This window comes from Natator depressus, chromosome 2 (assembly GCF_965152275.1).
Source record: "Natator depressus isolate rNatDep1 chromosome 2, rNatDep2.hap1, whole genome shotgun sequence".
Lineage (NCBI taxonomy): Eukaryota > Metazoa > Chordata > Testudines > Cheloniidae > Natator > Natator depressus.
Genome location: NC_134235.1, coordinates 141,035,258 through 141,059,652, shown reverse-complemented (window position 1 = coordinate 141,059,652; position 24,395 = coordinate 141,035,258). Strand labels below are relative to the sequence as shown.

The following is a 24,395-nucleotide window of genomic DNA, read 5'->3' as shown; positions in this document are numbered from 1 at the left end:
GAAGTTCCCAACTTCCCTGGAGATGTAATATTTTCTTTAACAGAGCCTCCTGTGTACACATGGCTGTTGGTTGTAAAGTCTTTTACTAACACTAGTATGGAGGGGCCACAATCAAATTTAAACAAAAATCTTTTATTAATCACATGGTTTAACACATCATTTTACAGCCATTTTATGCTGTGGAAAATGGACATTGTGAACTCATACTATCCAAGGGTCCAAGCTGGCTCATTCTTCCATTTTGTTCTTATCCAGCATCTCCTCTTGATCTCTGTTAGAGGCATAAATAAAAACAGCTGATGCAAGATAATATTCCCACTGAGAGTGAATCTGTTCCAGGATGTCCTAGGGGATTCTCAACGGCATTTAGAAAGGTGATGGCAAACTGCTGACAGATTTTTCAAAAAAGAAATAGTTTTAAGTCCTATTTTAGATTTACACAACCCCAGGTCAGTTCCTACCCCATTACAACCCCCCACTCCCCTGACTTCCACTTGTATAGTCTATTTACCAGAGCAACATCTTAATTCATTTTGTCTGATGGTGACTCCAAGGAGGCTTGGTTGCCTTCCTCCACAGGTTCAGATGGTGGCCGGGCATCACACTCATTGGTCTGACTCACAATAGCATGAGTCTCGCTGTCAGGTTCCAGTGTACCCAGCCAACAGCTAGGCCAAAGGGCTACCCATGGCCACTCCCTCCTCCTCAAATTGTCGCTAATGTAGCACTTTGTGAGATATTTAGCACCCTTAGAGCTCAAACTAATCTCCTAGTTCTCACAGGGGTGGTAAAGGCTGCCATGTTTCCTCTCAGCATTTCCATGATTTCTGAAAACACACCCTTGAAACAAGATAGCCTGCTCCATGCAGCAAGGAACTTCCAGGGGCAGTGCTGCTGACCAGCCAGTTGTTAAACTCCAGAGAATGGAGTATCTGGCCTAGACACTTGTGCAATACTTATTCTAATTGGTACACATTTCCCTTCCAGAATGTCCTATGGGGCTGGAATCTGCTTGGATTGGTATAGAGCAGTGGAAGGAGTTCTTAGAGGAGGCACATCACTTCCAGACAGGTCATCACACCCTGAAACTTGCCCTGATTAGTCACTCCTGCTTTTGGAGAGGTCTTACAGGGCTGGAACAGACATCAATTTGTAGAGGGTTGCAAGGTAGGGGAGTGAATGGGGTTCTTAGTGGAGACATATGATTTCCTTCCAGCCACGTGCCAATCTCTGCCCCGGAAGTAATACCCCAAGGGAGAGGGTCTTATGAGATATGGGGAAGTGGCAATGTTTGATTGATGGTAGATCTTTTCATTATTACTGACAAGCCCTAACAGAAGAGCTCCTTCCTTTCCAGCAGGCGGGACACATCTGCATAAGCATTCAAATAAAGGAGGAAGAAGAAGAAGAAGAAAAAAAAGTCTTGCAACTTATTATTGAGAGGCGCTTCTCCTTTATAGTTATGCCAAAGAAGCTTCCTATAACTTTGGCTTGGAAAATTGGTTTGGTGTGAAAATTACATTTACTCTGTAGGCAAAAAGGAGAATGTTTTCACAAAGACTGCAGAATATTTGAAAATCAGATAAAAATCAATGATTTTTGTATAAAAAGCAATTTCTAACAAATTTAAATTAAAAAAGTTTTTATTTAAAAAGTAATCCTTTTACAGTTAAATTTGAATTTATGGCAAGCTGGTGTTAAGCCCTAACCATAGTTTTTGGAAAATGTAGGGGACAATTTCCTGGTGCAAGTGCTGGAGGAACCAACTAGGGGCAGAGCTCTTCTTGACCTGCTGCTCACAAACCAGGAAGAATTAGTAGGGGAAGCAAAAGTGGATGGGAACCTGGGAGGCAGTGACCATGAGATGGTCGAGTTCAGGATCTTGACACAGGGAAGAAAGGAGAGCAGCAGAATATGGTCCCTGGACTTCAGAAAAGCAGACTTTGACTCCCTCAGGGAACTGATGGGCAGGATCCCCTGGGAGAATAACATGAGGGGGAAAGGAGTCCAGGAGAGCTGGCTGTATTTTAAAGAATCCTTATTGAGGTTACAGGGACAAACCATCCCGATGTGTAGAAAGAATAGTAAATATGGCAGGCGACCAGCTTGGCTTAACAGTGAAATCCTTGCTGCTCTTAAATACAAAAAAGAAGCTTACAAGAAGTGGAAGATTGGACAAATGACCAGGGATGAGTATAAAAATATTGCTCGGGCTTGCAGAAGTGAAATCAGGAAGGCCAAATCACACCTGGAGTTGCAGCTAGCAAGAGATGTTAAGAGTAACAAGAAGGGTTTCTTCAGGTATGTTAGCAACAAGAAGAAAGTCAAGGAAAGTGTGGGCCCCTTACTGAATGAGGGAGGCAACCTCGTGACAGAGGATGTGGAAAAAGCTAATGTACTCAATGCTTTTTTTGCCTCTGTCTTCACGAACAAGGTCAGCTCCCAGACTACTGCATTGGGCAGCACAGCATGGGGAGGAGGTGACCAGCCCTCTGTGGAGAAAGAAGTGGTTCGGGACTATTTAGAAAAGCTGGACGAGCACAAGTCCATGGGGCCGGATGCGTTGCATCCAAGAGTGCTAAAGGAGTTGGCGGATGTGACTGCAGAGCCACTGGCCATTACCTTTGAAAACTCATGGCGATCGGGGGAGGTCCCGGACGACTGGAAAAAGGCTAATGTAGTGCCCATCTTTAAAAAAGGGAAGGAGGAGGATCCTGGGAACTACAGGCCAGTCAGCCTCACCTCAGTCCCTGGAAAAATCATGGAGCAGGTCCTCAAGGAATCAATTCTGAAGCACTTAGAGGAGAGGAAAGTGATCAGGAACAGCCGGCATGGATTCACCAAGGGCAAGTCATGCCTGACTAATCTAATTGCCTTCTATGACGAGATAACTGGCTCTGTGGATGAAGGGAAAGCAGTGGACATGTTGTTCCTTGACTTTAGCAAAGCTTTTGACACGGTCTCCCACAGCATTCTTGCCAGCAAGTTAAAGTAGTATGGGCTGGATGAATGGACTATAAGGTGGATAGAAAGCTGGCTAGATTGTCGGGCTCAACTGGTAGTGATCAATGGCTCCATGTCTAGTTGGCAGCCAGTATCAAGTGGAGTGTCCCAACGGTCGGTCCTGGGGCCGGTTTTGTTCAATATCTTCATAAATGATCTGGAGCATGGTGTGGATTGCACCCTCAGCAAGTTTGCAGATGACACTAAACTGGGAGGAGTGGTAGATATGCTGGAGGGTAGGGATAGGATACAGAGGGACCTAGATAAATTAGAGGATTGGGCCAAAAGAAATCTGATGAGGTTCAACAAGGACAAGTGCAGAGTCCTGCACTTAGGATGGAAGAATCCCATGCACTGCTACAGACTAGGGACCAAGTGGCTAGGCAGCAGTTCTGCAGAAAAGGACCTAGGGGTTACAGTGGAGGAGAAGCTGGATATGAGTCAACAGTGTGCCCTTGCTGCCAAGAAGGCCAATGGCATTTTGGGATGTATAAGTAGGGGCATTGCCAGGAGATCGAGGGACGTGATTGTTCCCCTCTATTCGACATCGGTGAGGCCTCATCTGGAGTACTGTGTCCAGTTTTGGGCCCCACACTACAAGAAGGATGTGGAAAAACTGGAAAGAGTCCAGCGGAGGGCAACAAAAATGATTAGGGGACTGGAACACATGACTTATGAGGAGAGGCTGAGGGAACTGGGGATGTTTAGTCTTTGGAAGAGAAGAATGAGGGGGATTTGATAGCTGCTTTCAACTACCTGAAAGGGGGTTCCAAAGAGGATGGCTCTACACTGTTCTCAGTGGTAGCAGATGACTGAACAAGGAGTAATGGTCAAGTTGCAATGGGGGAGATTTAGGCTGGATATTAGGAAGAACTTTCACTAGGAGGGTGGTGAAACACTGGAATGCGTTACCTGGGGAGGTGGTAGAATCTCCTTCCCTAGAAGTTTTTAAGGTCAGGCTTGAGAAAGCCCTGGCTGGGATGATTTAGTTGGGGATTGGTCCTGCTTTGAGCAGGGGGTTGGACTAGATGACCTCCTGAGGTCCCTTCCAACCCTGATATTCTATGATTCTATAGTATAATCTATTTATCATTTAAATAAATACAAAGAGATATTGAATCAATGAGACCTCTTCACGAACTTTAAGTAATAAGTTAAAAACTGGGTTTTTATACACAGATCCAGGGGGAAAAAATAGCTAACTTAAGGTCAAGCTTTATAAATATGGTACAATTTGTCTTGTAGTGCACAAAATACGTATGTCATTTTCAGTCTTTAAAATGGAGTAAATACTAATATTTCTGTTTCAAATGTCAGTATTTTCAGCTCTGATGTGCAGAAACACTTGGTTTTATCTGTTGTATTTATCCAGTACATTTTTGTTAGTTAAATAAAACTTTTTAAATGCTGTCTGTACACTTTAATTGAATTCCAGTTTCCATCCAAATGAAGCTTGATACAAATCACAAGTAAAAAGTTAATTATCTAGTAAATTTAACAATAAAAATGCAGAAGTTAAGAATCTGAAGAAATGTATGTTAAATGTATAGTTAATGTATCCTCCTGGTTAACAAAAGCAGTGTCAAATCTAGTATAAAAACTGCATTTAGTTTTAAATTAAATCAGCAATGAAAAATGCTTAGGAAAATAACTATAAAATACAAATGGAAAACAATTAAAATTGATTTATATCAAGATTTTCTGCTTGCTGATTTTAATTGATGATTAAACCAATCTATCAGTCTACCCAGGTTGGAGGCGATTTAAAACAAAAACACGCTTCTCTGTAGTTCACGCCATATTGACTTCCCAGCTTGTAACTTCAAACAAAAAACTCCTTGCTTTCAAATTCAAGTTACACCTCCTGGATAAGGTAATTGTTCTGAAATTTTGATTACACTAAGTTGTGATGATATATGCATTTCAATGTACTTTAACTCATTTGTGTGGGCAGCTTAAGTGTTCATTTCCTTACATGCAAGAGTTTTTTAAACAGGCCTGTTTTTCAAATTAAGTGTTTTGTTTTTGAAATTAAAAAGACTAGTTGCTCACGATGCTAAACAATAAAACTGGCTAAATTGTATGCTAAGCAAGAGTATTTTGAACATGGAAACAAAGTCAGAAAACTTAGCCTACTGATTAACACAGCAACAGGCATCTGTAAGTGATAATGATGATGATGTTGGTTTTTCTGGGGGGGGGGGCGGGGAGGGGGGTCTAATTTTCATTTGAAATGCATAAGGACTAGAGTTGCTGAAGCATTATTGCATTCATAGAATCATAGAATATCAGGGTTGGAAGGGACCCCAGAAGGTCATCTAGTCCAACCCCCTGCTCGAAGCAGGACCAATTCCCAGTTAAATCATCCCAGCCAGGGCTTTGTCAAGCCTGACCTTAAAAACCTCTAAGGAAGGAGATTCTACCACCTCCCTAGGTAACGCATTCCAGTGTTTCACCACCCTCTTAGTGAAAATGTTTTTCCTAATATCCAATCTAAACCTCCCCCATTGCAACTTGAGACCATTACTCCTCGTTCTGTCATCTGCTACCATTGAGAACAGTCTAGAGCCATCCTCTTTGGAACCCCCTTTCAGGTAGTTGAAAGCAGCTATCAAATCCCCCCTCATTCTTCTCTTCTGCAGACTAAACAATCCCAGCTCCCTCAGCCTCTCCTCATAAGTCATGTGCTCTAGACCCCTAATCATTTTTGTTGCCCTTCGCTGGACTCTCTCCAATTTATCCACATCCTTCTTGTAGTGTGGGGCCCAAAACTGGACACAGTACTCCAGATGAGGCCTCACCAGTGTCGAATAGAGGGGAACGATCACATCCCTCGATCTGCTCGCTATGCCCCTACTTATACATCCCAAAATGCCATTGGCCTTCTTGGCAACAAGGGCACACTGTTGACTCATATCCAGCTTCTCCTCCACTGTCACCCCTAGGTCCTTTTCTGCAGAACTGCTGCCTAGCCATTCGGTCCCTAGTCTGTAGCGGTGCATTGGATTCTTCCATCCTAAGTGCAGGACCCTGCACTTATCCTTATTGAACCTCATCAGATTTCTTTTGGCCCAATCCTCCAATTTGTCTAGGTCCTTCTGTATCCTATCCCTCCCCTCCAGCGTATCTACCACTCCTCCCAGTTTAGTATCATCCGCAAATTTGCTGAGAGTGCAATCCACACCATCCTCCAGATCATTTATGAAGATATTGAACAAAACCGACCCCAGGACCGACCCCTGGGGCACTCCACTTGACACCGGCTGCCAACTAGACATGGAGCCATTGATCACTACCCGTTGAGCCCGACAATTTAGCCAGCTTTCTACCCACCTTATAGTGCATTCATCCAGCCCATACTTCCTTAACTTGCTGATAAGAATACTGTGGGAGACCGTGTCAAAAGCTTTGCTAAAGTCAAGAAACAATACATCCACTGCTTTCCCTTCATCTACAGAACCAGTAATCTCATCATAAAAAGCGATTAGATTAGTCAGGCATGACCTTCCCTTGGTGAATCCATGCTGACTGTTCCTGATCACTTTCCTCTCATGTAAGTGCTTCAGGATTGATTCTTTGAGGACCTGCTCCATGATTTTTCCAGGGACTGAGGTGAGGCTGACTGGCCTGTAGTTCCCAGGATCCTCCTTCTTCCCTTTTTTAAAGATTGGCACTACATTAGCCTTTTTCCAGTCATCCGGGACTTCCCCCGTTCGCCACGAGTTTTCAAAGATAATGGCCAAGGGCTCTGCAATCACAGCCGCCAATTCCTTCAGCACTCTCGGATGCAACTCGTCTGGCCCCATGGACTTGTGCACGTCCAGCTTTTCTAAATAGTCCCTAACCACCTCTATCTCCACAGAGGGCTGGCCATCTCTTCCCCATTCTGTGATGCCCAGCGCAGCAGTCTGGGAGCTGACCTTGTTAGTGAAAACAGAGGCAAAAAAAGCATTGAGTACATTAGCTTTTTCCACATCCTCTGTCACTAGGTTGCCTCCCTCATTCAGTAAGGGGCCCACACTTTCCTTGGCTTTCTTCTTGTTGCCAACATACCTGAAGAAACCCTTCTTGTTACTCTTGACATCTCTTGCTAGCTGCAGCTCCAGGTGCGATTTGGCCCTCCTGATATCTTTCCTACATGCCCGAGCAATATTTTTATACTCTTCCCTGGTCATATGTCCAACCTTCCACTTCTTGTAAGCTTCTTTTTTATGTTTAAGATCTGCTAGGATTTCACCGTTAAGCCAAGCTGGTCGCCTGCCATATTTACTATTCTTTCGACTCATCAGGACGGTTTGTCCCTGTAACCTCAACAGGGATTCCTTGAAATACAGCCAGCTCTCCTGGACTCCCTTCCTCTTCATGTTAGTCCCCCAGGGGATCCTGGCCATCTGTTCCCTGAGGGAGTCGAAGTCTGCTTTCCTGAACTTTCTGGACTTCCTGAAGTCAACTGAAGTTTACATGGAAAAGGACAGGTAGATTCAGAAAAGAATCAACTTTTACTCTTATCTGAATAAGCTCAAAAGCATTCCAAAGTTAACTAAGCACAAACAGAACATAATATTTTCAGAAAGGATTACCAGACAATGACTTGAAAAATAAAGCACCACACCCAGAGGGGTGTAACGGTAATTTCTTTTAAAAGTTGTATCTTTGTTTATTTTGGAAGCAATTACTGATGATATACAAAGAAACAGAACCTGCCGAATGCATGGAGGATTTCCACTATTTAATTGATCCTAAAAACAGAGGTGGGCAAACTATGGCCCGCGGGCCACATCCAGCACGTGGGACCCTCCTGCCCAGCTCCTTAGCTCCTGGCCCGGGAGGCTCGCCCCCAGCCCCTCCCCCGCTGTTTCCCCTCCCCCGCAGCCTCCGCTCACTGCACTGCCACCGCAATGCTGTGGGCGGCAGCGCAGCTACAGAGCCGGCCTGACCCGGTGCTCTGTGCTGTGCAGTGGCTGGCTCCAACTGGGCGATGCGGCTGCCTGTCCTGGTGCTTCGGGTAGCGCGGCTGTAGCGCCGCCAGCCACTGGTGCTCCAGACAGCGTGGTAAAGGGTCAGGAGAGGTTGGAGAGAGGGCAGGGAAGTTAGGGGGTGGTGGTCAGGGGGCAGGGGCAGTCAGGGGTGGAGGGTCCATAGGCGGTCAGGGGACAGGGCGGTGGACAGGGCAGGGGTCCCGGGGGCACAGTCAGGAAGGGGGGGGGGTTGAAAGGTGCAGTGGGGGGCAGTCAGGGGCAGGGGTTCCGGGGAGCGGTCAGGGGATAGGGGTGGTTGAATGGGGCAGGGGTCCCAGGGGGGACAGTCAGGAATGAGAGGCGGGGTTGGATGGGGCGGCATGGGGCAGTCAGAGGTGGGGGGTCCGGGGGCGGTCAGGGGACAGGGAGAAGGGGTGGCTGGATGGGGTAGGAGTCCTGGGGAGCTGTCAGGGGGCGAGAAGTGTGTGTGTGTGTGTGTGTGTGTGTGTGTGTGTGTGTGTGTGTGTGTGTGTGTGTGTGGCGGATGGGGGCAGGGACTGTGCCACGCCTGGCTGTTTAGGGAGGCACCGCCTCCCCTAACCAACCCTCCATACAATTTCGGAAACCCAATGTGGCCCTCATGCCCCTGTCCTAAAGGAAGGAGTGGACAAAATAAATCATGCCTTCCACAGGCCAATATCATTAATGTTTGAAAGTATAAAAGTTGTACAAGATTTTAATATTAAAGATGTCTAAAACTCTAGGCTAGCCTGTCTCCCTCAAACTGCAATATTTTATATTTTGATTAAAAAGCTTGATTGTTTTATTTTTCCAATTTATTCCGTCTTAGGCAAAACAGGTTTCTTGGTAGAATTCATAGGATGAATGCTGCCTAACAGCCCTCCCTTTCTGGCAAAGCTGAAAGGCAAGTCAATAGCTATAATTCAAGATGTACTTTATTTATTTACTTTTAAATATTTTTTCAGATTTACTCTTGTAAGCCTTGGACATATGAACCAAAGTAGGCTTGGCCTTGGCAGAATAGCAACACACCAGGTATTTGCTAACCAAGTAAGCACATTTCTGAACAGCTAGGATGGTACTAGAAAACCCAGACCTCTTCAGTAACTAGGTAAGCAAACACTTAAGATATGTTACAAGAGAGACACAGACCCCTGTTGTTTTGTTCAAACTAGCAGGTACAAGGCACAAAGCTGGTAACTAACAACATCTAGAGTGTAATAGGTAACTTGTTTGTTTCAATGCATAAGAGAAGTCATAGGAGGGACCACTTTGTACTGGCCCAGGGGACAGCATCATGTTATGCTGATTGAGCTGGTACCTTGTTTCAGGCATACATGTGTTAGTGTACCTGTAACCACTGAGCTAGGGTACTAGGACTTTGCTTTGTCAACAATAAACCTGGCTGAGCACCTTTGCCACTGAACCGAGCCAGTGGTCTACCTTTCTGAACACTGAGATCTGCTGAATCAGCAAGCTGTACTCCCTACTAGGTGCCAATACACAGGAACTCCTGAGACCAGCAGCACTAGCAGCAACAACACCCACACTTGTCACCCCTGTCAGTTATTTTACGAAACTCATAAGTAACCAGTAACAAATGAAAAAATAGGAAGTATCAGAAAACTTGCCTTTATGCAAAAGATGTGTATTTCAAAAACTTCATAATCAATCCCTGAATTATTCAAAGACATTAAAGAACGTGGTTCAATTTTTGGTAAAGCAGCAGTAAACAAGATGTTGGCATGAATAAACACTGATGAAAAAGGGGTTCGGGTAAAGGTAGGACAAAATGCCAGACTGAAGATTCTCATCTGAAGATAATCACAGCAACTAATTTAATAAAAAGATTATAAATGGGATATTTGGCTCCTATCACTACTTTAGGCAGTAACAAAGTGAACACTCTCAAAAGATACTACAGGTTGAACCTCTCTAGTCCAGCATCCTCGGGACCTGACCAGTGCAGAACCAGAGAATCTGCCGAACCACGGGAAGTCAATGCAGGGTGCCAGCCGATCTCCATAAGTGCAGGAAGTAGGAGTGCAGGGCGTGCTGCAGCACCTCCAGGGTTCGCGCCCAGTGTGACTCCCTGCCCGGAGGCTCCAACGCCGGCCCCACATCCTCCCCCTCCCTCCCGGAGCTTGAATGCCACGAATCAACTGTTCGTGGCACTTCAGAGGTGCTGGGAGGGAGAAAAAGGAGTTGGTAAGCACGGGGCTGAGGGGGGAATTTGGCACCGATGGATGCTCTGCACCCACTGATTTTTCCCCGTGGGTGCTCCAGCCCTGGAGCACCCACAGAGTCGGCACCCATGCCTGACCACAGACGTTGCCGGACCAGGGAGTGCCAGATGAGAGGTTCAACCTGTATTTTGGTACCAGTTCTTTCCATTATTAATCCCCAAGAAATAGGCAGAATCAACTGAATCAATGTTAAGATTCACATGAAACACACACAAATCATTACGGCTCAGAGGAAAATGAAGGCCCAGTCTTGCTAAGGCTACAGTTATACTACTTTTAAGTCTATTACATTTTTTGAAAATTACATTGAAAAGATGACTACGGGTGCGAAGTCAACCACTCAAAAAAAACTTAGGAAATGCCAGAAGATTTCCTGTGCCATCCCTCTTCTGCATATGCATCCTGATTCATCTTTTAATTACAATATTTCTACAGGACCCGTGCCTCATTCAGTGTACAGGATGGATGTAGGCCAGTGAATAAATAGCTATTCAATATTTTATTCTCACTGTTCAACATGCAGCCTTATTTACCACAAAGCATCCAAACCCTGCACCAAATAAAAATTATTAATTTGCTTATAGGCTTTTCTCTAGTGCTGTCAACATCTGAATGCTTCACAAATATTAATTTATCTTAATAACCACACCTGTGAATTGGTATAGTTATCCCAAGCTGTAAAATGGGGAAGTGATACACAGAGACTTAGGTCAAAATTATCAAATCCACTTTTTTTGGGTGCCCAGTTTGGGATGCCTTGGGCTGTTCAAAGAATAACTTACACTGAGTTCAGTTAGAATGCTCAGCACTTTTCAAATCATGCCTTACGTATCTCAAACTGGACACCCAGAAAGTGAGGAATGCATAGAAGCTACTGTGAAGGTTTGTGACTTTCCCACTATTACATGAGGACTCTTGGCAAAGGCAGGGATTGAATCCTATTCTCCCAGGGGCACACTTGACTGCCTTAATTACAAGAAGAAAAGGAGTACTTGTGGCACCTTAGTGACTAACAAATTTATTTGAGCATAAGCTTTCGTGAGCTACAGGAAGATCTTTTCACTCCCTGCCTCTTTCAACTACACAGCTTCCAATTCATTTACTACGTTCTTGATTCATTCCTTTCCACCATCCAAACTGTGCACCAAATGAGGCCTGATCCCATGGAAAAATCACTATGTAATCATGATGACTACCATAATGCAGACATTATGGGTTTCACAGCTATTTGTTGTTAGCAGGAAAGTGTGGGACTCAAAGAATACTGGACTCTATTCCAGGTCCTAGAGGGCAGTGTGTTACAAACCATTTCTGGTCCTCCTCCCTCACATGTCTACCTCGTCCACCCATGACCTCCCCACAGGCTATCCTCTTCTGTTCTTATTCCTTCTGCTCCTGTTCTACTCATGTGTGCAAATGGCAGTTTTCTGAGGCTTATAATTTGGCAGAATATGGATGGATTTTCATAGGGACAGGAAAAGGCATTTCTGACCACAAGATGACCTACCTAGGAGTAGGACCCTAATATACTAGGCACTATAAAAATATCAGAAAGATGGTCTCTGCCCCAAAGATATTATCCAAATCCCTGCTCAAGCATAAATTAAATTTTTTTTGTTTAAAAAACATTGGCAAAGACAGCTTAATCTTAAACTTAATCTTCTCTGTCCTCCTTATCAGAAATTAACTGAACATTCAAAATAAAATGTAGCCTGAGGCATGGAAAATTTCAGCACAACTGGTTAAAGTTATAAGCAATTGAAAACACCAGGGTCTTATAATGGAAGGTGTTAGATAACTAAGTATAGGCAGCACTGCCAGAATTCCACCTAGAATTAGATTGCTGGATAGGATCAAATGGTTATCAAGTGAAAAATAGTGACCATGGCAATCACCTATCATTGTGATGGGTATGATATGCAATCTAATAAATCAAAAATATTCATAGGAAATCACTGGATTTCCAGTGTGCTGGAATTATGGAAATGCATGGAATAAATTAGTACTTGTGAGGGATATTTTTTAAAACAGTGACCACCTCATTACTCAATTTTAACAAATGATCAGTTGAAAGATGGGTATATACATGCTAAATATGAAAGAGTGAGCTAACATCCTTCACACAATTACAAGAAAAATGAAACTTAAGCAATCTCATTTTCTTATTTTTGCGGTTAATATTGTTTATAAAAATCATAATAACTGGGAGCAATACCTTGACTTTAGTAAAGCTTTTGATACAGTCTCCCACAGTATTCTGGCCTGCAACTTAAAGTATGGATTGGATGAATAGACTATAAGGTGGATAGAAAGCTGGCTAGATTGTCGGGCTCAACGGGTAGGGATCAATGGCTCGATGTCTAGTTGGCAGCCGGTATCAAGCAGAGTGCCCCAGGGGTCAGTCCTCAGGCCAGTTTTATTCAACATCTTTATTAATGATCTGGATGATGGAATTAATTGCACCCTCAGCAAATTTGCAGATGACACTAAACTGGGGGGAGAGGTAGATACGATGGAGGGTAGCGATAGGGTCCACAGTGACCTACACAAATTGGAGGATTGGGCCAAAAGAAATCTGAGGCGGTTCAACATGGACAAGTGCAGAGTCCTGCACTTAGGATGGAAGAATCCCATGCAGCGCTACAGACTGGGGACAGACTGGCTAAGCAGCAGCTATGCAGAAAAGGACTTGGGGATTACAGTGGATGAGAAACAGAGTATGAGTCAACAGTATGCCCTTGTTGCCAAGACGGCTAATGGCGTATTCGGCTTCATTTGTAGGAGCATTGCCAGCAAATCGAGGGAAGTGATTATTCTCCTCTATTCGGCACTGGTGAGGCCACATCTGGAGTACTGCATGCAGTATTGGGCCTCCCACTACAGAAGGGATATGGGCAAATTGGAGAGAGTTCAGCAGAGGGCAACAAAAATGATTATGGGGCTGGGACACATGACTTACGCAAACAGGCTGAGGGAACTGGGGTTATTTAGTCTGCAGAATGGGGGGGGGGGCAGAAGAGGGATTTGATAGCAGCCTTCAATTACCTGAAGCAGGGTTCCAAAGAGGACAGATCTAGGCTGTTCTCAGTGGTGGCTGATGACAGAACAAGGAGCAATGGTCTCCAGTTGCAGTGTGGGAGGTCTAGGCTGGATATTAGGAAAAGCTATTTCACTAGAAGGTTGGTGAAGCACTGAAATGGGTTACCAAGGGAGGTGGTGGAATCTCCATTCTTAGAGGCTTTTAAGGCCCGACTTGACAAAGCCCTGGCTAGGATGATTTAGTTAGCGTTGGTCCTGTTTTGAGCAAGGGTTTGGACTAGATGACCTCCTGAGGTCTCTTCCAACCCTAGTCTTTTAGAATTCTATATATAGAACTAGATTTTGGCCCCAATAGGGATCATCATGAGTAAGTGACAAAATAGTCAGAGCATTGGTTAGCTAGAGATACACCATAATCACATTTTTCTCTTACAGGGCATTTTTAAACCATGAGAGGCAAGAATGAGGAAAAAAAAATTAAACAAGTTTTTCCAGAGGACTGGGAGAACATACTGCTTGCCTCTATGAACAAACAAAAAACAAACAACAACAAGTGTCCCTTGGAGGTCAGTGGAAGATTTTGTTTATACTCTATATTTATATTCTTTACCACAGAGTTTTATAAATCAAAATAGATGCAAAATTCAAAAGGTAATGCCATAGAGTTGGATTCATTCCATCTTTGACAACAATTTCAAACTGAAAGATTTCTGTTCTGCTTTAAAAACTGGATTCAGGTATAATTTCAAAATAACGACATTCCCTAAATTTCTATTATTAGTTTTATGTACATGTGTAAGTTGACTGAAATTAAACAAAGTAGATAGGTTTAAAATTTGTGACTATAAGGTAGTCTCTAACTATAGTGAGAAAGCAAATACTCTTAAGTTATATTTATTTTTAGCCAGATCACCTTTTTTGGTTTATCCTTCCTCAAATGATTCTATTATCAATCTGAAACAAATAAGTTCCCCGTTCTGAATTCTTTTCTAATCACCCACAATACTATGTATACTTATTGCAATCTGAAATTTATACTGCCTCAACTTACTGTCTTCCTACCCTCTCTTTTGTTAAGGAAACACTGCTGTTTCTAGTTTTATTAAATATGAACAGGAGCTAGAACAGTTGCTGTAAAGCTCATAGCATATACAGAATACATGCAGGTGCTGCATATGCAAGTGTGGCCTTCATGAGTTATATAAGTCACTTGAAACAAATGCAAACATAACATCTCTTTGTATTCTCTATTTATGCTGCTGGTAAGAGAGCTGCTTTACAGTAACAAGTGAGATCAAATAATTCAGCAAGATTTTAAACAAACTGAAATTAAATCTCAATATACAGACCAACATCAATGAAATGTTAAGTATTAGAACAAGAGGCATATCTGCTACTATTTGGACGCCTCCCTAACACAGTAAAAGTAGGGACGTTTTCAGCCTTTTCCACTGTGAAGCTAGCCTTTCACTATGTGCAGTATAGCGCTGCATGGTGATCCTGTTAAACTAATCTTTCCTGCAAGGAGCATCTACAATAAACAGTAGCTGCGACTTGTGCTAATTTGTACAAGCTCTCTCTATTATTTTATTGAAAAATATATTGGGATGGTGACACGTTCCCCTCTGGTGTTATCTGGACTGGTGATCTCCTAGGCCTCTCCAATCCTTGACTCTGAGAGCCAGCCTTACTCTGCTCTGTTGTGAGAGCCCCCACTCCTGGGCTGTTCACGCACAGCCAATGGCATGTAAGCTACTTGCAAGCAAATGACACTAACCAATATCTCCGGTCCCAGACACAACCCTAGGAACCTCTGTCTTGCAGTATCCAGTTATGCCTGCCGGATGTTGCAAGCTTATATAAATTCATCAATTTAACAAAGAAATTGATATGTACCAGGCCTGTTATCCCAAGGGGTGCCTGTAACACACTTTGAACCAAATGCACTGCTTCAGGTAGAACAAAAACAAACAAAGTTTATTAACTATAAAGATAGATTTTAAGTGATTATAAGTCAAAGCATAACAAGTTAGAGTGGTTACCAAAATAAAATAAAATATAAGCATGCAGTCTAAACTCTCAACCTTATTAGACTGGGCAGCAACTAGATTAAGCAGTTTTTCCTCACCCCACTGGATATTGCAGTCCTCAATATACGGGTTTGTCCTTTAAGCCTGGGCCAATCTTCTGTGTTGGAGCCTTGTCATCTTCTTCTCAGTGTCTTGGTTGCTTGCAACATAGGTGGGGGCAGGAGAAGGGCCCAGAATATGTCAACTCTGCCTCTTTTATACTCTCAGTCCATATGCTTATAGAACACGAGTCCAGGCATGTCTGTGGGGCATTGCGGAGTCTCCAAGCAAGGTTGAGCAATTCCCCTGGTGGGGCCTCATGCAGGTGAGTCATTGCATTGTAGCTCCCTTGCTGGACAATGGCTGTTGATGGGTTATTTGACACCCCGCCTGGGCATTGGTTACTTTCCTTGTTGTTGCCTCTGGGAGCGAATATCTGGCTGATTCCACAACTTACAGCATGCTTTAGTGACCACCATACAACACAATTCTCATAACTTCATATGCATTAATGATATACATATATATGGATAGAGAAATGACTTTCAGCAGATCATAACCTTTCCCCTGATACATATAAAGCATGCCTTGTAAGGTAAGATCACAATTATATGAAAATGAAGAATATGGAGAATATACAATATGTTCCCCCAAGGTACAGACTGTCACAGATGGTATGGAACAGAAACATACTAAAAGAACTAGCTACAAAATTCATTTCAAAGTGTTTATTATATATTTTGCCCAAAGAAAATGCAATACACTTAATAAAAGATTTGTTTCTGCATCAAATGCTGAATAAAATGCATGCACGGCTGGGAGGCCATCCTTGAAAATGTTCAATTTTTCCATCCTCAGCCACCTGTCCTTCCATTCACAGGACTGAAGGGGACTTTTTGGTTGTGGTTGACAAAGTTACATGGATGTACAGCACCTGACAATGGATTTCCATTTCAGCAGAAATTTAGCAAAAAGAAAAAAGTCCTGTCCAATCATGCTTTTATAAACTATCAGGAAAGAGCTAGTTAATAGTAGTCAATTCTCATTCCTGCCCTTCCCCCCAAAACCACCACATGAGATAGGCTGTAGCCTATTTTAATAATCAAGTATAACTAGCTTCCAAAAGAAGTGTATTTATCCAGTCTGGCACTCGATCATAATTCTTTTCCATACTAGAAATGTACTTTGTGGGAAATGACGTACAATAGCCTGCAAGTCTCACACATGCCTCAAACAACTTTTGTGGAAAGAACACAGTAGTACAGGAAGTTTCAAATGCAATCTTTAGATGCATAAAAGTCTGTAGGAAAACATTATGGCTTCCAAAACAAAACAAAACCACCCAAAAACAGTGCGTGGTAATCAGGCTCCCTCACAGCCCATAACCACACCTAGTAGGAAGACTGAAGAACTTCTTCTGTCCAGTGAGCTCAACATTTTCACAAAAGATTATCAGTTCCATGAAAATATTAGGCATCTTAGAACATACCAAAGGCAGTCTTAAGGAGGAGGTTCTTCTCCTCGAATAGCTTTGTACTTGGCCATGTCCTCTGGGAAGACCTTAGTCAGCTCTTGAATCAACAAGCTTTTAAATTTCTAGAATGAAAAAAGATTTTAGAATATAAAAAAATTGGCCATATATTGGAGCCAGTCAAACAGAATAAGTTATTCACTGAAATATTTGCAAATAATAGTCAACCAGGTCTACCATTCCTTGACCTCACTGAATGGTATTCAAGTCAGAAAAAACAAGTCCTACAAGACCCTTATTCATAGTAACTGCCTGAAATCTATTTTATATTTTCTATAAACTAAACTAGCAATCAAACTCTTTCAAGAAAGGTAAGGAAACTAGACTCTTGATAAGCTCTGGCACAGTGGTGTCCAATTTGTGGCCCTCAAGTCTATCATTTTAAAGAAGAAAACTGGCACTTACTTAATTGAAAGTGTGCTGAACCATGTCCTGAAGTTTGTAAACTAAGAAGCCTAATCAGCCCCCTTTCCACCATTTCCCCCAGTGCTTCCTAGCTCTTCTCTTGAAGCCTCAAGAGCAACTCTGATGTGAGCCAAGTTCCTCTGAGCAACTGCTGTCCCTTCCCTGATGCAACAGCTCAGCAACTCATCCGCTTGGTGCACCACAGGGGAAGGAGAGAATAGTTCTGACTTCCCTGCCAGGCTGTGGGAGCTTCAGGGAGAAAACAATAGAAGTTTGATTGATACTGCCTGAGACCAGGGAAGCACCTAGCAAAGCATAGCGGATTTCCTTCCCTCACACAATCACAGAACAAGGGTAGGAAATCTCTAGTAAGGGAGGGAAAGATGCTGAGAACCAACCAATTATGGCTTCCTGAATCTTTACCCCAACCCTGAAACCAGATTAGAGCAACCTAGGAGCTTCTCTAATTTGTACTATGGTGTCCAATAACTGGATATAGCCAGCATACAGCATGCTCCAGTCACACCCTCTCCATCAGAAATACGACTTGTATAGTTAAACATAAAACTATTATGCTAGATCACAATAGGTCCACCAAGCCTGATATTCTACCCAAAAAGAGCATCTTACACCCAGCACTTCAGAAGGAATAAAAAGAATAATGCACTTAGCCAAGTATGTAAGGCTACATCACAAGGATGAACACAGACCACTGAAACCTGGAGATCAATTTATGTCTTGTAGCACGCATGCTGCTGTCCTCTGTGCGTATTTAAATCTAGCTAATCTTCAGCTGCAGATTTTTTCTGAATCTTGCTAAACTGTCTCAGTATCTTTCAGTAATGAATTCCTAAGGCTGATTAAACATTATGTAACAGGATGCCCACGATCTTATTGAAAAGAAACTACTAATTCAGGCAAACACATTTTAACTAACATCAACTTGAACTTCCATTTAATATCATCTGCCACTGTGTGCCTCATCTCATACTGAAGATGATAAAATTCACAAAAGATGTATTTTACTGTTAGGTACAACAGTTTCTTGTTATACATCTATAACTATTATCCACACATCAGTGTTCCAAAGGCAATGAGGCCAAACAAGATTTGGAAAACATAACAATGCTTTTATTTAAGGGGAATAAGTGCAGACTGCTGTTACTACTAAAAGTTAATTAAGTGTCCTCCACTCGTGGGTTTAAGAGTGGGTTTGGTTTTTTTTTTTTAAACTTTGATTTAATCCCTTTAGCATCACACAAGGGGAAAATACTGTTATGGGTTGGGTTAAACCTTGTTGAAACTGGTGTGGTTAAACTGCCCTTCACTCACGAGAAGTAGGAAAATATTCAAACTCTTATGAAACCAGAAAGGTGGAACAATAGCAGCCTCCAGCCAAAACACGGACACATGCAAGGCACATGTGGATGGAGAGGCTTCACTGAATATTGCTTTAGCAGCGGTGTATGAGACAGGGAAGCAGCAAGAATACAAAAAAATCAGTGAAAGAGCAGAAAGTCAAGGACAAAGGCTTGCCTGGGAGCATGATAAAAGCCTAGAGATATTTTTATGCTGAGTGCTGGTTGAAAGAGGCTTGGAACTGTGAGCAAAGAAACTCTCTCCTGTTTGACTCCTGCTATGTTCAGGGAAACATGACTCTCTGAATTTTTTGTAAATAAGCAGGAATGCATTGAAGATACCAAGCTCAATCAACAGTTTCTCCTCCTGACCAATACAACCCACAGAACCCTGAATTTTGGGGAACTGTTTAGGTCACACAAGGGTAACTATCAAATAACAGAAAGCATCTTACTTTATTAGAAAGAGATAATTAGAAAGTATCCTCCATGTTTTTCTATTCTTAGAACTGTTTTATGGTGAATTTGCACACCATAGCCATGCTTAGGAAATTATACATTCAGTACCTATGGAATAGCAGTTGTAACAAAACCAACTAGCTCTTACACAGCACACTTTCCATCATTAGATATCAAAGCGAGGTGGCAGCTCTATGAACAGACTGTATAAAGAAGATTAGATTAGATGTGTGTTATGGCTATAGAAATGAAAGTTTGATTTTGTATTTAACCTTACCATAGAATTAGAGACCATAACTACAAGACAAGCTGCAACATTATCAGTTAAGACAAATAGACTGGAAATAAGCCGCAGTGCAACCCATTTAATGAAGAAAATCTGATAATCATTCCAAAAAGACGACAAGGCTTACAAATACTTAAATATGGTTCCTATCCTTATTATAAAGAACACAATTATATTTTTAATACATCATAGAATCATAGAATATCAGGGTTGGAAGGGACCTCAGGAGGTCATCTAGTCCAACCCCCTGCTCAAAGCAGGACCAATCCCCAATTTTTGCCCCAGATCCCTAAACAGCCCCCTCAAGGATTGAACTCACAACCCTGGATTTAGCAGGCCAATGCTCAAACCACTGAGCTATCCCTCCCCCCAAATTATACTCATTATACATTATACTCATCTTACCTTCATAGTGTCAATTTTGCCTTTTACTTGTTCATTTTTAGCCAAAGCCCTTTCCAAACACTCTTTAGTGTAAAGCTGGGGATTACGGCCTTGATCTATGTATCTGGAAATATGAAAGATGCCATGTAAGTGTATCATGTAGGTTAAGATATTCCTTATCTTCACTAAATACAGCAATGAGAAGCTCAATTACACTGAGTAAAAGAAAGGGATATACAAGTATGCTTTGTGTTCCTCCATCTGAAGCATGCATTCTAATATGTGGATTAGGCCAGCAGCTCCCAAACTGTGATCCAAGGAGCACCTGCCAGTGATCTGAAAACATCTGGTGCTGGTTTTCAATGGCCGGCTGCTTCTAAGTGTCCAGACTTTTCCTTGTGAAGAGCCTAGAGGATTGTAGAATGTGCTGGGAATCAGCACCATGTGACTAGCTAACTCTCTCCAGACCACCAGTAAGTACATGAAAGCTGGAGAAGAAACAGGAGTCACCATCAGCAAATGGACCAGCAGTGAGAGCAAAGCAAAGTGATGTGACAACCGTAGCAAAGTGGTATACAGGGAGAAAGGAATAAAGCAGCTAGAACATCAAGGGAAGAACTGAGTAGACAGAAGTGGGGAGATGAAAAAAACCAAATATTCAAATTATCTTCTTTTAAAAAGGTCACACATTTACTTTATTAGAAAGTGCTAAAAAGGCATTAGTATTTCCCCAATTTTACTATGTCACAGAAACAATTACTATAGTTGCCACAAGGATGTTATGTGATTGAAAATAAATTGAAAGATATTGTCTCAAACTATTAAAATATAGACTGAACTATAAGAAAGTTTTGAAACCACCTGGTTTAGCCATCTACAAGTAGCAATACTATACACATTTCTCAGCTTGTCACATTTGAGGTAATTTAGAATTCATGAAATTGAATGACTAACGTGCTAACTCACTGAGCAGTATAAGTTGATTCACATAGCTCTGCCATTAAACTTTGGCCCAAAACTAGATCAGTAAGAGTATAACAGGTGAATGCAAAATTAACAACTGACTGCCAATTATGTAAATATATGCAGTGATTATGGCGTACAAAAACAGGGGCTCTGATAAAAACCAAACTAGTTTTCACTTGTAATCTAAAGCAAGATTTGAATCCTGAATAAAGAACCAGAGTGAGATGGAAAGCTATACACAGTACCAAGTAACTGAATTAGATAAGCTCTTTCCCAGCCTTGAGTTATGCAATTTATGCAAACATTAATGACAAAATAAACAGACGTGAAAATAGATGGATAATTCATAATTTGTCTTACTCTTTTTCCTTCAGATTCTTTAGGAATATTTCTAAAGTCAAATTAAACAAAACATAAAAACTGCAGTGGAAATGTCTCACACTACAAGATTAACTGTCTCTTCAATTTGATGATGTGTGGAGGTTGCTCCCTAGATGTAAAGTTACTTACTCAAAAACCTCTAAAGGTACGCTTATATCGTGAAGTTGCTGTCGGCACTTGTCAATATCTTGCAAGCCGGTAACCATAAAATTCCTGGGAAGAGAAAAATCATGTGGCTATAAAACCAGACCCAAATTAGTTACAAACACCCTTCTATATTTTCTCAGCTTCAAAGTATAACTGATCTCACTGCTATTGGGTTGCTACCTACAAGAGGCTGCAAGAATAAACAAGGGAATGAAAAGGTTCTCTGGAGGTTCTCATGGCACCTTTTCCATGTACAGCCCTGGATTCCTAATGCACTTCTAAACCTAGGTCTTTGGTACACAGCACACCATCCTGAGTATATGAGTCCCTTCCAAACAGGTAAATTAAAATAATTAATCCTCACAGGACACTCACAAAATAGATCATTATTGTTGCAATCACATGTCCCAGATTTGACCCTACTACAAACAGGTTTGGAAATCAGTATATTTTCCCGTCAGGCTGCACACTTGGCACCACTCCATCCTGTTGAATCATGCTAATAGACCATGCTTCAGAGTTTAGTTTACAGTTTATTTAAACCTAAGTATTGCTCTTCACACACCAATGCAACTGCACGTTAGAGACCTGCTCCCTGCTGATCACCACGCCACGTGACAGGCGTTACTTGACATGTGGACACTGGTCCAGCACCGACAGACCCGTCCTGACTATTCCTAGGCGAGACAGCGCCTGCAGGCGAGGAGGCACCGCAGGCCTCCCCACCCACAAGTGGTTAAGGCCGGCGCTCGTCCGGCGAGTGTCCCCACGCCCGCTTCCCATAAGGCCCCACGGCGCCTGCAAGGGGCCGGCGCTGCTGCGCAGCGCTCGGCCGCCGGGGAGACCCCCAGCCGCCCAGCGCAGGGGCCACTGAGCCGGGGGCGGGCGCGGCGGGGGTCTCACAGCTTCTGGTTGAGCCCGGCCTGGCTGCTGGGCTGGAAGTCGCTGACGATGATGCCGAGCTGCCGGATGTTCTCCACGAACTTCTCCAGCTGCTCCTCCAGCGAGTCGAACTTCTCCGCCATCGCCCTGCGCCGCCGCCACTTCCGGGTCAGCTGCCACTTCCGGTCGCGCGCCCGAGAGCGTCAGGGGGCAGGGCGAAGCTGGGGTTCTAGCGCTGCGCCCCAGCGGCGGGCCAGGCCCGACCTTAGGGGAAAGCGCCCCAGGGAGGGTGGGAGCTCCCCGGCCGGCCCCGCGGGCTCCTGCTCTGCCCCTGGAACAACCCAAGGCGAGCTCCGTGGGAGTCGCCGGGCGTGAGCGCAGCTACGCTCCGGTCAATCTGCCCAGGCCATTAGATGCCGCGGAGAAGCCACCTGACTGAGGGGCGTGGTGCCCTGGTTGCCATGCAGAGGTTGTTGCAGTGGGCGTGCGGACTTGGTCTGTGTCAAGACTAATAGGCCTGCCGCAGCTGTCCGGTAGCACCCTGTGCCCTTGCAGCGCTGTCAGTTCCTAGCGCCAGTGCTCAGGAGTCACAGAGAGAGAAAGAACATTAAGATGGGCCAGATTGGGTCCGACCAAAGGTCCATCTAGCCCGGTGTCCTGTTTTCCAACAGTGGCCAATGCCAGTTTCCCCAGAAGGAATGAACAAAACCTGTAATCTTCAAGTGATCCATCCCCAATTCCCAGCTTCTGGCAAACATAGGCTAGGGACACCATCCCTGCCCATCCTGGCTAATAGCCGTTGATGGATCTATATCTCCATGAATTTATCTAGTTCTTTTTTATCTTATAACCATGTTATAGTCTTGGCCTTCACAACATCCTCTGGCAAGGAGTTCCATAGGTTGACTGTGCATTGTGTGAAAAAATACTTCCTTTCATTTGTTTTAAATCTGCTGCCTATTAATTTAATTTGGTGACCCCTAGTTTTTGTGTTATAAGAAGGAGTAAATAACACTTCCTTTTTTACTTTCTCCACAACAGTCATGATTTTGTAGACCACAAGTATATCCCCTCCCCCTTAGCCATCTCTTTTCTAAGCTGAAAAGTCCCAGCCTTATTAATCTCTCCTGATAAGGAAGCCATTTAATACCCCTAATCATTTTTGTTACCCTTTTCTGCACCTTTTCCACTATATCTTTTTGTGAGATGGGGCGACCACATCTGCACATAGTATTCAAGATGTGGGCGTACCATGGATTTATATGGGGCAGTATGATATTTTCTGTCTTATTATCTATCCCTTTCTTAATGATGCCCAACATTCTGTTCGCTTTTTTTGACTGCTGCTGCACACTGAAAAAAAATTGTTGCTAGCTGTCCTTCAAATTCTTTTTTGGCCTTCCTAATTACATTTTTACACTTCAGTTGCCAGAGTTCATGCTTCTTTCTATTTTCCTCACTAAGATTTACTTCCACTTTTTAAAGGATGCCTTTTTGCCTCCCACTGTTTCTTTTACTTTGTTGTTGCCATAAATATACAGGGAAGGGTAAACACCTTTAAAATCCTCCTAGCCAGAGGAAAAACCCTTTCACCTGTAAAGGGTTAAGAAGCTAGGATAACCTCGCTGGCATATGACCAATGAGGAGACAAGATACTTTCAAAAGCTGGAGGGAGGGAGAAACAAAGAGTCTGTCTGTGTGATGCTTTTGCTGGGGACAGAACAGGAATGGAGTCTTAGAACTTAGTAAGTAGTCTAGCTAGATATGGGTTAGATTATGATTTCTTTAAATAACTGAGAAAATAAGATGTGCTGAATAGAATGGATATTCCTGTCTTTGTGTCTTTTTGTAACTTAAGGTTTTGTCTAGAGGAATTCTCTGTGTTTTGAATCTAATTACCTTGTAAGGTATTTACCATCCTGATTTTACAGAGGTGATTCTTTTTTACTGTTTCTTCTATTAAAATTCTTCTTGTAAGAACTGAATGTTTTTTTCCTTGTTCTTAAGATCCAAGGGTTTGGGTCTGTGGTCACCTATGCAAATTGGTGAGGATTTTTACCAAACCTTCCCCAGGAAGTGGGGTGCAAGGGTTGGGAGGATTTTGGGGGGAAAGACGTTTCCAAACAACGCTTTCTCAAAAATAAACCCAGTCAGACGTTTGGTGGTGACAGTGGAAGTCCAAGGGCAAAAGGTAAAATAGTTTGTACCTTGGGGAAGTTTTAACCTAAGCTGGTAAAAGTAAGCTTGGGGGGTTTTCATG

At 43.0% G+C, this 24,395-nt stretch overlaps 1 protein-coding gene across 2 annotated transcripts; it reads right to left on the bottom strand.

Moving 5' to 3' along the window:
* Positions 1–220: 220 nt before the first annotated feature.
* MED10 (mediator complex subunit 10) lies at positions 221–22,443 on the bottom strand. Of its 2 annotated transcripts, XM_074943205.1 has the most exons (5): positions 22,157–22,443; positions 21,236–21,319; positions 19,781–19,883; positions 16,826–16,932; positions 221–271 (listed from the first exon to the last, which is right to left on the bottom strand). In XM_074943205.1, the coding sequence occupies exons 1-4, from the start codon at positions 22,276–22,278 to the stop codon at positions 16,837–16,839; spliced, it is 405 nt and encodes a 134-aa protein (XP_074799306.1). In that variant the 5' UTR covers positions 22,279–22,443; the 3' UTR covers positions 221–271; positions 16,826–16,836. The 2 variants fall into 2 exon arrangements, with proteins under 2 accessions (XP_074799306.1, XP_074799305.1); XM_074943204.1 differs by lacking the exon at positions 221–271 and having other exon boundaries at positions 15,280–16,932; positions 22,157–22,440.
* Between the last annotated feature and the right edge of the window lie 1,952 nt (positions 22,444–24,395).

What these genes read in the sequence shown, in the direction of transcription:
- MED10 (XM_074943205.1), bottom strand. Translation starts at nt 22,278, where the DNA reads ATGGCGGAGAAGTTCGACTCGCTGGAGGAGCAGCTGGAGAAGTTCGTG. An exon ending in GTACCTTTAGAGGTTTTTGA is followed by an intron (nt 19,884 to 21,235) that starts GTAAGTAACTTT and finishes TCATATTTCCAG; the next exon opens with ATACATAGATCAAGGCCGTA. An exon ending in GCAAAATTGACACTATGAAG is followed by an intron (nt 16,933 to 19,780) that starts GTAAGATGAGTA and finishes TTTTCATTCTAG; the next exon opens with AAATTTAAAAGCTTGTTGAT.